The sequence below is a fragment of the Populus trichocarpa genome, chromosome 15 (genome assembly GCF_000002775.5).
Source record: "Populus trichocarpa isolate Nisqually-1 chromosome 15, P.trichocarpa_v4.1, whole genome shotgun sequence".
In the NCBI taxonomy this organism is placed as follows: Eukaryota; Viridiplantae; Streptophyta; class Magnoliopsida; order Malpighiales; family Salicaceae; genus Populus; species Populus trichocarpa.
In genome coordinates this window covers 340,356-352,818 of record NC_037299.2, presented here as the reverse complement: position 1 = coordinate 352,818, position 12,463 = coordinate 340,356, and the positions used below count along the sequence as shown (strand labels likewise).

The window sequence follows — 12,463 nt, the reverse complement described above, 5'->3', positions numbered from 1 at the left end:
CAAATGTGCTTTTTGACAAATAAGGTCATAACTTTTAGTCTCATTCTCTACTCTCTCGTTTTTTTTTTTTGGCATCAAGGTTGCTACTACTCCATAGGGTCTATTTCTCTTGCAGGAGAAATATGCAATGGATCTTCTTTCTCGGGCTTCTAGGACAGATTCTAAGCCAGTTCAAACACCCACAAATACACAAATACATGGTAACCCGCTAATCCTTTTGATAAATATTCTTATTTGTTTTTTATTATAAGAAAAATATTGAATTCTATTTCATTCAGTTTCTGCAATGCAACAGTCCTCCTTCATTGGAAGTTCTTGCTATTTGAGTTCAATAACTGTACTGCGATTGTCTTAACTTAAAAGTTGAGATGGGCTTGATGATGCTACTGTTTTTGTAAATTTTGTCAATAATTTATTTTCCAGTGATGTTGTTTTTATCGAATTCGACGTCCAATATTTGTATAATATTAACTGTAATATATTACTGTTTTATTTTATAAAATTATTCCTAGAGTTGATTGTTAAATTTTTTTAGTATGACACAAAATTGATTTTATATTTGTATTATTTTTCCTAATTCCCTCACCTTGTCTTTGTTTAAGATTTTGTTTTTGTTTGAACTTGAACAATCATAATTAATTTTTTTTCTTGATTTTTTAAGTTTATATTTTAACATTAACATCTTAAAAAAATTGAATTCTTATAAAATATATTAAATTAATGTTAGAGATGTATCATTAACTAGTGTTAGAGAATAATATAAATCATCTCTTGTGATCTTACCTAACAGTTTAAGCTATTGGGTTGAGATGATTTTTTGACAAGGTATCAGAGTCTTGATATGATCAAGCAGTCACGAGTTTGAATCTCATCATCTCTATTTATTTGATAAAAATTAAACACAAGGTAGTGTGGGTCTGTGCAAGTTTCAAGTTCAAAAATCTTTTACTTGAGAGGGTGTATTAAAGAATAATATAAATCATATCTTGAGACCTCACTTAACAACTTAAACTATTAAGTTGAGATAATTCTTTGACAATTAGGATCATAGTTTTACGAGTTGAGAGAGTCAACAGATTAATAGTTAGGTAGTTTTTACCAGGTCAGTTAGGTTTTTTTTTTTTTTTATTTCCTCTAATCTAGGTTCCGATTCGATGTGCATGCTAGACCAATCTAAATTTTAAAACTATGCCTAGGATCATATGAGAAAGAAATTTAATTTTGATTGATAGATAAGCTAATCAAAAATAATACATACATACTGTTTAATAATAATAAAATATATATCATTACAGTGGAAGGTTGGTGTAAGACCCAAACTTTTGGGCCAAACCCAAGCCCAAGTCAGCCCAAACCCAACCTAAGTTAACCTAGGTATATAAGAAAAAGTTACAAGAGAATTATTGTTCTCTCTTCTAAGTCTTGTGGCCGCCATGACCCTTTCCTCATCAAACCAAGGATTTCAGTTTTTGATCTTGAGTTTTGGGTTTAAGAAAAGTGGAAGTAGCAAGTAAGTGATTATCTCTCATGTTACTTTTAATTATAATTTGTTTATGAAAGGATTAAAAAGAGAGAGAGAGAGAGAGATTAGGGTTTATAAGGATTAGAAGTTTATGTTGTTAAGATTGATTTATGATTATTAAGGGTTTAATGTTAGGTGATTAATTAGTATGTTGTTAGAAATAAAGATTTGTGAGTTGATTTGTTTAAATTAATTTTTATGGGTTAAGAAATTCATTTTTACCTTGCTGGAAAATATGGATAGAATGGTCTTGAGGTTGAAGATGATCAAATTTTATTTTGGTCCTTGATTTATGAAAATTTCAGTTTAGTCCCTAAACTTTGGAAAAAATTACAATTTGACCCCTAAATGTATTTTGAGATTCTGGACAGTGTTATTATGAGGTTTAGGATGATGAATCTCAGTTTGATAATTGATTTGGAATATTTTCAGCTTGGTCCCTCAATTTTAGGAATTTACATTTTAGTCCCTAAACTTTATAAAAATTACAGTGCGGTCCCTGGTTCGTTCTAGACAGAATTGAGGATGGTTTATGGGTGAAATTTCAGTATGGTTATGTATTTACAGTTTGGTCCAGTTTTGGTAAAATTACATTTTGGTCCCTGTTTTGGATAATTGTCGTTTTAGTCCCTAATCCTAGGAGACTAAACCTGATTTTCTTTTATGCATTGGAATCTTTTATTTGTGTTGCTTTTGAGGATATTTCGTATATTTATTGTAGGTTCGCCTAACATTCCTCAATAGGTTTTTCGGGTCTTTCATCTGATATTTCTTTTAATCTATATTCTTCCGGGTGAGTGGGATAATCTTTAATATGCATATATTATAAATAAATATGTATGTTGATTATACAATGAGTACTAGTTAATTTCTTGAATACTTATATATGTTGTTTATTTTCCGAGTACTCATTTATTCTTGAACTTGCACTCGTAATCTGTCAAACTAAATTCTATTTGATATGATATACGTTTCTTTGATGATTCTGTGAATATCTATTATGCCTTGATATGGGACTTGTCAGTAACTCCATGCTAACGGAGAGTAGTTAGCCTATGTGCACATAATATTCTGTATACCTAGCTGGTGAGAGAGACATCAGCCTGTGGCGACTGATCAACCCACAGTGGTCACCTTCGGGTGTCATCTGGTCACTTTTGAGTGTCATCTGGTCACCTTTGGGTGTCATCTGGTCACCTTCGAGTGTCATCTGATCTCTGACATGTATTCCACTACGTTATGATAATATGTTTAGTATGTATATGTATATCAAGATAAATCATCTTGCAAACTATTAATATCTAAAATGTATATTAAATATTATTCCCTCACTGAGTTGGTTGAACTCACCCCTCATTCTTAATATTATTTCAGGTTCTTAGTTTCTGATAATAGTTGGACTTTGTTGAGTGTTCCTGCTTCTTCAGTTTTGGTCAGTATGCCTTGCTTGTTTTGCGAGACTTTCCTTTTAGTTTTGATTCGATATCTTAGACGCTCTACTATTACCTTGTTTTAATTAAGTTTGGATTTTGACAATGTAATGAGTATTATGGATTATTGTTTTTGTTTTAATTACTGATGAGGAGTTTTAAACTATCTTTTGGTTTCATCAGTTTTGAATAATATAATATTTCTGAAGATTATGAAATGCTGCGTATTTTTGAATAAATTATTCTTTTGATATGTCTGTTTTGAGGCTAGCGTAGGTGGGGTGTCCTTTCGACACCGCTCCTGCGTTGCTGGTTATGGACCTGGGATTCGGATCGTGACAGTTAAACTTTATAATATTTAATATTTCATAAACTTCGAGCTAGGTGACAGATAAAAGAGCAACAAAAACTGAGAGCAGTGCTAAAAAGGGCTTCTTCGAAACCTGCCCTGACCCCTTTCGTAGTTTGCAGCATGGAATACATTGGATCCCTGTTAGTGCTAATGCACGCTTGGATATTATGGCTCTAACTTTGATACATACAGCTAAAAGCCGACACCACAGAATCTTTACCTTATTCTATAATATCATAAGACTATACTATTCCCTGTAGCATCAAATCAATGACATATATTCACTGAAAAGGTAACATATATATACCCTAGAGAACAAAATTAATTTTATTATCTCTTTAGTTTGAGTTGTTTGAGTTGATTCAAATCAATTTAAATAATCGAGTTAAAAAAATTATTTTCTTATCATTTTCTTCTTGAAGGCCTTTCATGCCTGTAAATGTTCTTCGTTTCCACGAGGTAAGGCACAAGAATAGCTCCTCTGTGCTGGTTAACAAGAAGCTGTTGCAGACCAATTTGGTGGTCTGAGGGCTGTCGACAATTTAGAAGACGAAGAAAATCGATTTCAGCAGACATCATTAGCTAGCTAAATTAATGAAGAGTGTGTCACATTTTGCTTCTACAATGAAGTTGGAAATTTGAGTTCTTAAATACGTCTTTGACTAAATTTAATGCTTAAGACATCTCTCCATCAAACCAATAATGCTTTGTATTTTTCAAGGAGCAGCAGCAGCAGCAGCACTCATGCACGCAGTATTTAATAAATGTAGGCATTATACCATCAAAAGCTGCTAAAAGACTACTAATGTAGATTTGTTTAATCCTCTTAACATCTAAGAGGGATAGGGTTATTCTGATGAAACTGATCATGAATGATACACAAGTAATATCCTCATCTTGAATTCTTTCTTGATTCTTCAACTAACTCCAGTTCTAACATCTTCAATATGGCCAGGCTTGTTGTTTTTTTAGAGTAAATTATTGTTTAGTCCTTCAAGTTTCAATGCAATTATAACTTAGTCCTTCATGTTTGAAAGTCTCGTGTCTCAATTCTATTATTAAAACATTTGCTCAACAATTTAAATTATTAGATAAAAATCAGTGTTAATTATAAAGGCCACGTTCGGTTGGTCAACAGCAAGAGTCAGAAGACTAATTTATAGGTTTTCAAACATAAAGGATTAAGTTGTAACTAAATTAAACAGTCAGGGACTAAAAGATAATTCACCCCTTTTCTTACCCTGCAAATATTGGCTTTACCTTAACCACCTGATAAGGTCATTAGTTGAAGGAGGATATACCTCATCATCGATGCTGTCTGTGTAACAAGAAGACATGTTAGACCTTCGCTCCATTACCATATTAGCTCCATGAATGCCCTTCAAACTTGGACTCCTCAGGCTATAATCGTTAACCATGTTACCCCCATTGCTAGTTGCCAGGTCAGGTACTGGGAAAGACAGGCGTTTTCTGGCTGAACCTGACTTTTCTCTTTCTGGGGTTGAAGCTCTCTGCCTTGGTGCACTTTGTGATCGAATTCTAGCCTTGGCAGATGCAGTGGCAGCCATGTAGTTAGGCATTGAAGCAGAAGAAGGATTGGTTGCTTCCATCACATGGTTTCTGCCTTCTCCTAGGCAGCGAGGGCTAGCTGAATGGACTTGGAGTAGTGCTCTTGTTTTGGAAAGGGATGGTGTGACTGGTTGTGAGAGAGTGTTGTGGTTTTTTTGAAGAGGAGAGGCAACTGAATATGAACTAGGCCTGTGCTGTTGGTAGTGATATTGATGATTGAATTTATGAGCATTTGGGGTAGAGTAGGAGTAAGGTCTAGAGGTGTCCCTTTCAACAGTACTTTTGACAGGGTCTCTACTGGGATATAATTGATCACACAATGCACCGCTCCCTCTTCTCTCCCATTCCTTCCTGGTTCTCCACGTGTCTAGCCATCTGGGATTCTCTTCTACCTCTCCTTCACTTGCATATGAGTCTCTTCCAGGTTTCCATATCTAACAAAGCAGGAGTTTGCGTCAAATGTTTGCTGGCTTGGTATTAATTTCCAGCCAAAATAGAAGGTGATAAATCAAATGGCAAGGGATGTGATCAAAAACCTGTTGAGAGAAAGCATAAGCAAGGGCCTTTTCACGTTTCAAGGCGACTACTTCCTTTGTTTCCTGTATTTCCTCTAATGTTTTAGGCTTGTAATTATTGCAATGAACCCAGTCATCAGCAGTGCTGCTTGCATCCCTACACTGCAGCATACATTGTTAAGGATTAACCAAATCAAAGCCGAGGCCGAAGCATAACACATTATCCGTAACAAAATTTATTACAGTAGATTTCCTCTCGGCAAGATTTGAACCCCACAAGCTATTCTGATCACTGGAGATGGAGTTTGTGCTGCCTTCATAGGAATCAAGCACCCGAGATTGCACCCTCACCATAGCTTGCATGCACTGAAGAATCATATTTGCTCTCTTTCTAACATTATGGCCTCTCACTAAGGCTTGCATCTTTACCAGCCCCTTTAGCGCTCTAAGAGCTCTCCTTGCCTTCAAAATAACACAAACATTAGTTAGTCAAAAAGTCCTTGAGATATGTAATTTCTCTTTACTCTCTTTGTAATCACTTACCAGATATCCTCTAAAAGCTTTTTGTATAGCAATGGCAGCAAAATGTTGTTTAGCAAGAAGGGGAGGCCTGGTGAGTCTAACAACCTCAACAGCTGCTTGAGCTGTAGCAACTGCTGCTTGTGCCGCTGCTGTTGTGGCCATGGCCGCTTCAAGGGCTTGTCTTTGCTTAGCACCAGCAGCTTCAGTACCAATACTATTACTAGCAGCAGAAGCAGGATTGGTGGTTGCTGTAATGTTAGTGATGGTGGTCACTCCACAATGGTGTATTACTGTTTCTTGATTCGATGACTTCCTGAAAATCCATCTTCTTTTCCCTCTCTTCTGCACAAATTAACCCACAAAAATTTTAATAGGCAATGTTAATTATGTTACAAAGAAATTACTAAATTTTCACCTTTTCTTCCTCCTCTTGTTCATAAACTTCTCTCCTTCTACTACTTTTCTTATCATTCTCTTTACTAGGAGACCTGAAAGCCCTTTTGACTGCGTTCAGCCAAGAACTTCCTCCAATCTTCACCATGATGCAATCAAGAGCACTACTATGCAAAGCAAAAACCTTGGCTGAATATAAAGGCAAAGAAAACCAATTAATCTAGAGCCAGTAGCCTCATAGATTTGAGTGGTTGGTATGTTTCAATGCAAAAGACAGTGAAATAAATGAACAAATAATTTAGCCTGCAAGAGGGGTAGAGCTAGTCCATCCATTTGGGAACAGGCTCTGAGTCTGTGCGTTGTCCACAATACAAAAATGTAAAATGTTAATAATAATAATGTGGACAGAGTGCTTGATGCTAAAAAGAAATGGTGTTTTCTCGTGGCATGGAGAACAACACTAAAGGAGTTGTGTCAGACGGTTGGAGACAACATCGAAAGAGTGAGTGCCCTCGAGAGGTGTTAATTCTAATTTAGTCCTTGTAGTTTATTGAAAATAACATTTGATCCTAAAAGATAAATAAATAAATAAATATCTTTGCCTAGTGTTGATTGTATTTATTTTTATCATTTTTTTTCTTCAAAAATTATCTTTCTTGATCTCATTAGGCTCCTTTTGTTTTTATAGTGCGGTCCACGCTTGCCCAACTATGAATTTAAAAATATTTAGTTAAACAATATATAATATATTTTACATGGGTTTTATTGAAAATACTTTTAAAATATTGGTTAAGAAAACTATAAATTATCGCTTATTTTAAATCTATTTTTTCAATGTGCAACCACGATATCAAACAGTACTAAATCTTACCATATTGTCTATTTAAAAAAAAAAAGAAAAAAAGAAGAAGAGGGAAATCATATAAAGTGGGAAAGAAATAGATTTAAGAATATAGGGATTAAGCATTAAACTTTTGAAATGATGAGGACTAATTGAAGTCTATTTTACTAAACTACGGAGTCTAATTCATAATTAAGTCCCTCGAGAATGCTGAAAGCTGGATAGTATTTCCTGTAGTGAAGAAAAAGGGAGGAGGAGGAGGAGGGAGTAGGTGTGCTTTGTTATGCTTTTGCTTTGCTTTTTGGTGTTAAAAACAAAGAAATTCCCTTGGCTTCACGTGTTGAGAGAGTCCATGGTTTCTTTCCATAAATGATTATAGTCTGGTTTTGGGGATCTGGGATTAGTGGAGAAGAGGAGAACAATGTGTTTTGCTTCAGTGATCTTCCAATGGGGATGAAACGAGTATGATTCTCAGGGCTGTAATGGTCATTTTCCAGGCAGTTTGGCAAGTGGTCTTGTGACTTGCCATGTTGGGATTGGCTATGGAGAATTTGGGAACTCGAATGTAGACCTACCCTAGCTTAGGGTAACTGCTGTAGGGATTAGGGCAGCTATAGGCTACCTAATATGACCTTGTTTACGGTTTGAAAGTTACAGTTTGTCCCAGTTCATAGACCAGTCAAACTGTAACGAATTCTCTCTCAGCCTCCTCTTCTTTTCCATTCTTCATTCGCCCCTTGCTGCTATGTTTATGGAGATTTTGGTCATCTGAAAGATTGTGACATATGATCATCTAGTTGTAACAAAAAGGAAAAGGAACAAGACAGGGACTTGTGAGTTAAGATCTTCATGAGTTGCTGGAAATTAACTGCCTAGGAAGGATATATTCTCTTGTTTTGTGTTTGAATGACTGTCTGGGTCATCATGATCATGCATCGATCGATTTTAAGTACTGTGAGAAGCATCGATCGTTGTTCAAAAACAACTACAATGGACACTTTCTTAGATGTCTTTTTTTTTTTTTTTGTTTAACGTGGGTGTTCGGGCCAACTTGCGCGTACCTCGACTAATCTCACGGGCCCTGAAGTTAACGACCATGTAAGCCTCTAGTGGCCATCATATGAGCAACCACAGGGTTCGAACCTGAAATCACAGAGGGAGCAAATATCTTAGTTCCTAACTGTTATCACTAGACCACCACCTAGATGGTTGGTTTTTAGATGTCTTTAATATTATATAACTCTGCATGTATGACTTGGTTTTGACTTTTGAGTCATGTAAAATGACATTTCAAAGTAACTTGATTTAATGCTTTTGGATCTTAGGCAGAGGTTAAATTTTTCAGTTTCTATTTTTACCTTGGCATAGCTATTGCTACAGTGGTTTGGGTAAAGTATTATGAAAATTAAAAGAATAGCTTGTTTAGGTCAATTCTCTTGGAGAACAAAATAATCTTAGTTTTCATTTTGTTTTGGGAAAATTAGTATGGGCCGGGTCTTCTTTTATTTGGCAATCAAATTACTGAATATTTCACTTTCAACCTAAAATTTGAAGAATAGTCACTCTTTACATTTTTAGAAGTTCAACAAAAATATATATTTATTTGCAAGAATATTATTATATTTGAAATAATAACTCGAAAAGCCTTTAACCTTCAAATTAAAAGTTTGAAAAAAAAATAAAGAAAAACAAAGATAAAAAAAAATAAAATAAAAACATCCCTTTTCTTTCATTTTTCCTCATCGTGAACAACTATCTTCACAACATCTCTTCTTTTCTAACCTTTTTTTATTCATTATCGCAAGATCCACGTTGTCATTTTCATCCTTCAACATGCAGACTATGCAGTTACTAGAAACACTAAGAATATGTTTGGGAACGCGGTGCAAACCGCGTTCCCAAAAAAACTTAAATTTTTTTTTGCTAAAATTTAATATGATTTGTACGTTTTGGATCGTTTTGATGTGCTGATGTCAAAATTAATTTTTAAAAAATAAAAAAAAATCATTGTAATGCATTTCAGCACAAAACATTATTTGAAAAGCAACCGTTAAGTCATGTCTAATAGAATAATTGCTAAATGGGAACGAATGAATTCTTAATTTGACCAAAGGTTATTTCCCTCCTTTTGTTTTATTTTAGGGAATGGAAATGAGAAATTTTTGTGCTTTATTTTGAAATTCAAATTACAAAGTAAAAGATGGAGCCTTAAGGTAATGTTTGAGATTATAGTAGAGATTATTTTTTAAAGTATTTTTTGTTTGGAAATATATCAAAATAAATTTTTTATTTTTTAAAATATATTTTTAATCATATCATCATATTAAAACGATCCAAAAATAATAAAAATTAACTTGAAGCAAACAAAATCAAAATTCTGGATCACAAAAACAAATACCATATTAATTCCATCAAATCCATTTTGAAGCAGCCCTCTCTCATATTGCTAGCTAGTCTCTCTTTTCTTAAAAATATTTTCTAACCCAAAACCCAGCCAATTTAACTTAGCTTCTCGGTGATGCAAAGAACACACTCCAAAAAGCCTTATATATGTCGGCCAAAACAAGCCATTTGAAGCACTCGGTTCTTCTACCTGCGTCAATGTAAAATAGTTTAGGAGATTAAATAATGTATTTTGCAATTTTATTTTTTTTATTTTTTAAAAAACTTTTATTGCCTTTTTTTTTTTTTTCAAACTTTTTAGTTTGTTTACGTACGTTGTTGTTTTTTAGGTTTCTCAAGGAATAATAAAAAACTTATGTATAAAATTTTAGGTTTTCTTTTTATTTTCAAACTTTTTAGAGAATAATAAAATTTCAAAATAAGATTTTGGTGTCTTGACTTTCGACGTAATTATGTATTATTTGTGTTTGCTGTTGCGTCGATTTACCATCGCTTTATTCCAACAATTATTTTAACCAAAAACTTGTACAATCAGCATCAGAGGTACAACTACAAGCTCGTTTAGATCTCAATCAGGGAGTTGGAGCATGGAATCATCACTGTGAGAGCTTCAACAAAGATGGCATGGAATGTTGGCTTTATGGTTCAAGACCTTTTCTTCTAGTGTTTAGTGCTTTAAGATCCTGCGACTCGACTCGGGAAAGAGGATCCATTTTTTTGAGAATCTATGCTACATAAAGGAGGCTGTACCAATGGATAACACCTGAGAATCCTGTGATGTCCTACTTTTCATGCCGAGAAAGGTGTTTAAAAATGTGATTATTAAAATTATTTTTAACGTCATTTTATCAAAACAATTTAAAAACATAAAAATATAATTTTAATAAAAAAATTTCAAATTTTATCCGGCCTCTATTTCGAATGCAATGCCAAATAAGAGCCGGTGGCAGTGTGTTTTAAATAAACCAAAATGAAAGGGTCGAAGTGCAAAAGTACTATATGTAACTTTTGTCTAAATATCATGTGAGCTTGGATCATGCACCAGAAACACAACTGGGCTAGGATTCAGACAGTGTTACATCAAGCAAAGCCAGCCCATGTCAAAGACATAATAAGGATGTTTCACGAAAGAATGAGAAAAAACTCAAAGAGTATAAAATCTAGTATGGATAATATTTGATGATGGCAAGAACTCCAGGTGTTTCTTTGAGTTGGCTGGAGAACTTTCAAGACTCACCTCCATACTTCCCTTCTCTCTATATATTGCAATCTTCATGGCCTCAGTTCTCTATCCATGGCTTCAAAAATCAAGAAAAGCAAACTGTAGTGTAGTGTGTACAGCCACTTTCACTAGCACCTCTTCTTTGTTTAAAACTTGGTGCATATATTTTTTTAATCTACTTGTGGCTTCGTCAACATTGTCTTCGTCATCTGCCCCTTTGTTGTCAAACAATTGCAAAGCTGTGCCTTCGACCAAGGCAAGAATACTAGTAAGCCTTCAAGGTTGGCTTTGGTGAAAGCTGAAGCTGCTGGAGAACACAAGGACACTGCATGTCGATAAGCAGGGAAACAACCGAGGGACAGCTGTTGAAAGAAGGCCTCGAAGGCTGGTTGTTGATGTCTCACCTTTCGGTGAGTAGTCTGATTTCTTCTTCTTCTTGTTTTTTTCTTAGGGTCAGGTATCTTCAGGCTAACGTCAACTAAGTCTCCTTCCTGGCGATGTTAAAGTCTTATATCCGATGCTGCCCTGGTTGAAGACTCTGTAGTTTTCTTTAATAGGAAAAAGTCATTCTTCTTTAATAAAAATGGCAAGATCGATCTCTGCAATTATTTAAGATTTTTTACATTAATTACAGTTTTGTTGGATCCATTGTCACCAACGAGGACAATGCGATGCAATGACAATTCCTAGCAGCAGGAACAGGACAAGAGGGGAGGTTCGAGCACCATGGGAAATCAAAGATGAGGAACAAGAGATCAAGATGAGGTTTGACATGCCAGGACTGTCTAAGGAGGATGTCAAGCTCTCCATCGAGGGTGATGTGCTTGTTATTAAAGGAGAGCACAAAAGGGAAGAAACTGGTGCTGATTCATGGTCTGGTAGCAGTATCAGTTCTTGCGAAAAGGATAAGATTATGGCTGAGCTGAAAAATGGAGTTCTGTTCGTTAACATTCCTAAGACCAAAATACAACGTAAGGTCATTGATGTGCACATCCAGTAAGAGATTTTATAAGAAGTTTGTACCATGTATAGTGCCTTTTGTTTTGTATTTGAAAATGTGATTTTCAGGATTTTTCCTATCTCTATTCCTGCCTATCTTGCTTCAACTACTCTCTTCGCCTTAGATATCCATTTTCGACATTGGACACAGATGTGGAATCGTGTTGGACATGCACCAGTGTAAGGTACAAGTCCCCAAACTCCGAGCCACGGATTCTTGTTGTGCAGAAGAATATAGATGTTTGTGTTCAAGAACAAGAATGTAACATTTGATCATCTCTTTTGTTCAAGTTCATGAACATTTCAAAGAAATTAAGAAAGGAATCGTTCATATCAAGTTAAACCGAAGCAGGATGTGTAGAGCAGTTTCCACCTCTGGCATTCCCCTGCATCTTTTGGACGTTGCCTACCCTATAGTCTAGTGAATGAAGATTTGAGCCGCCAACTTGCTAGAGTGGCTTTAGAAAAATGGACAGAAATGCAATTCTTCTCATGAAAAGTCTTCTCTTATCGCTTACTTTGGAAGAAAAGACAACCTACAACTTGGTAATTCATGTTCAAATTTTCTCTTAGAAGTTTGTCTCATTTTCGACCCACTTGGATATTGTCCTATTGTAACTATCAATACAGGACTTTGTTCCTTCCGCTTAACATTTGAATTGGCATATAGTATCTTGTTGACCTGAGGACTGCTC

At 35.0% G+C, this 12,463-nt stretch overlaps 1 protein-coding gene, 1 long non-coding RNA gene and 1 pseudogene across 2 annotated transcripts; 2 read left to right on the top strand and 1 right to left on the bottom strand.

Annotated features, from left to right (window-relative positions):
- Positions 1-1,417: 1,417 nt before the first annotated feature.
- On the top strand, positions 1,418-3,170 carry LOC112324276 (uncharacterized). The gene is made up of 3 exons (XR_002978026.2): positions 1,418-1,510; positions 2,244-2,315; positions 2,897-3,170. It is a non-coding gene; the product is annotated as an uncharacterized LOC112324276 (long non-coding RNA).
- A 1,281-nt stretch (positions 3,171-4,451) lies between these two features.
- On the bottom strand, positions 4,452-6,889 carry LOC18105484 (protein IQ-DOMAIN 17). Its single transcript, XM_024586523.2, has 5 exons — positions 6,326-6,889; positions 5,932-6,252; positions 5,632-5,850; positions 5,410-5,550; positions 4,452-5,307 (listed from the first exon to the last, which is right to left on the bottom strand). Exons 1-5 carry the CDS (start codon positions 6,449-6,451, stop codon positions 4,561-4,563), a joined length of 1,554 nt encoding a protein of 517 aa, XP_024442291.2. The 5' UTR covers positions 6,452-6,889; the 3' UTR covers positions 4,452-4,560.
- A 4,060-nt stretch (positions 6,890-10,949) lies between these two features.
- LOC7475149 (small heat shock protein, chloroplastic-like) lies at positions 10,950-12,419 on the top strand (annotated as a pseudogene).
- Positions 12,420-12,463: the final 44 nt, after the last annotated feature.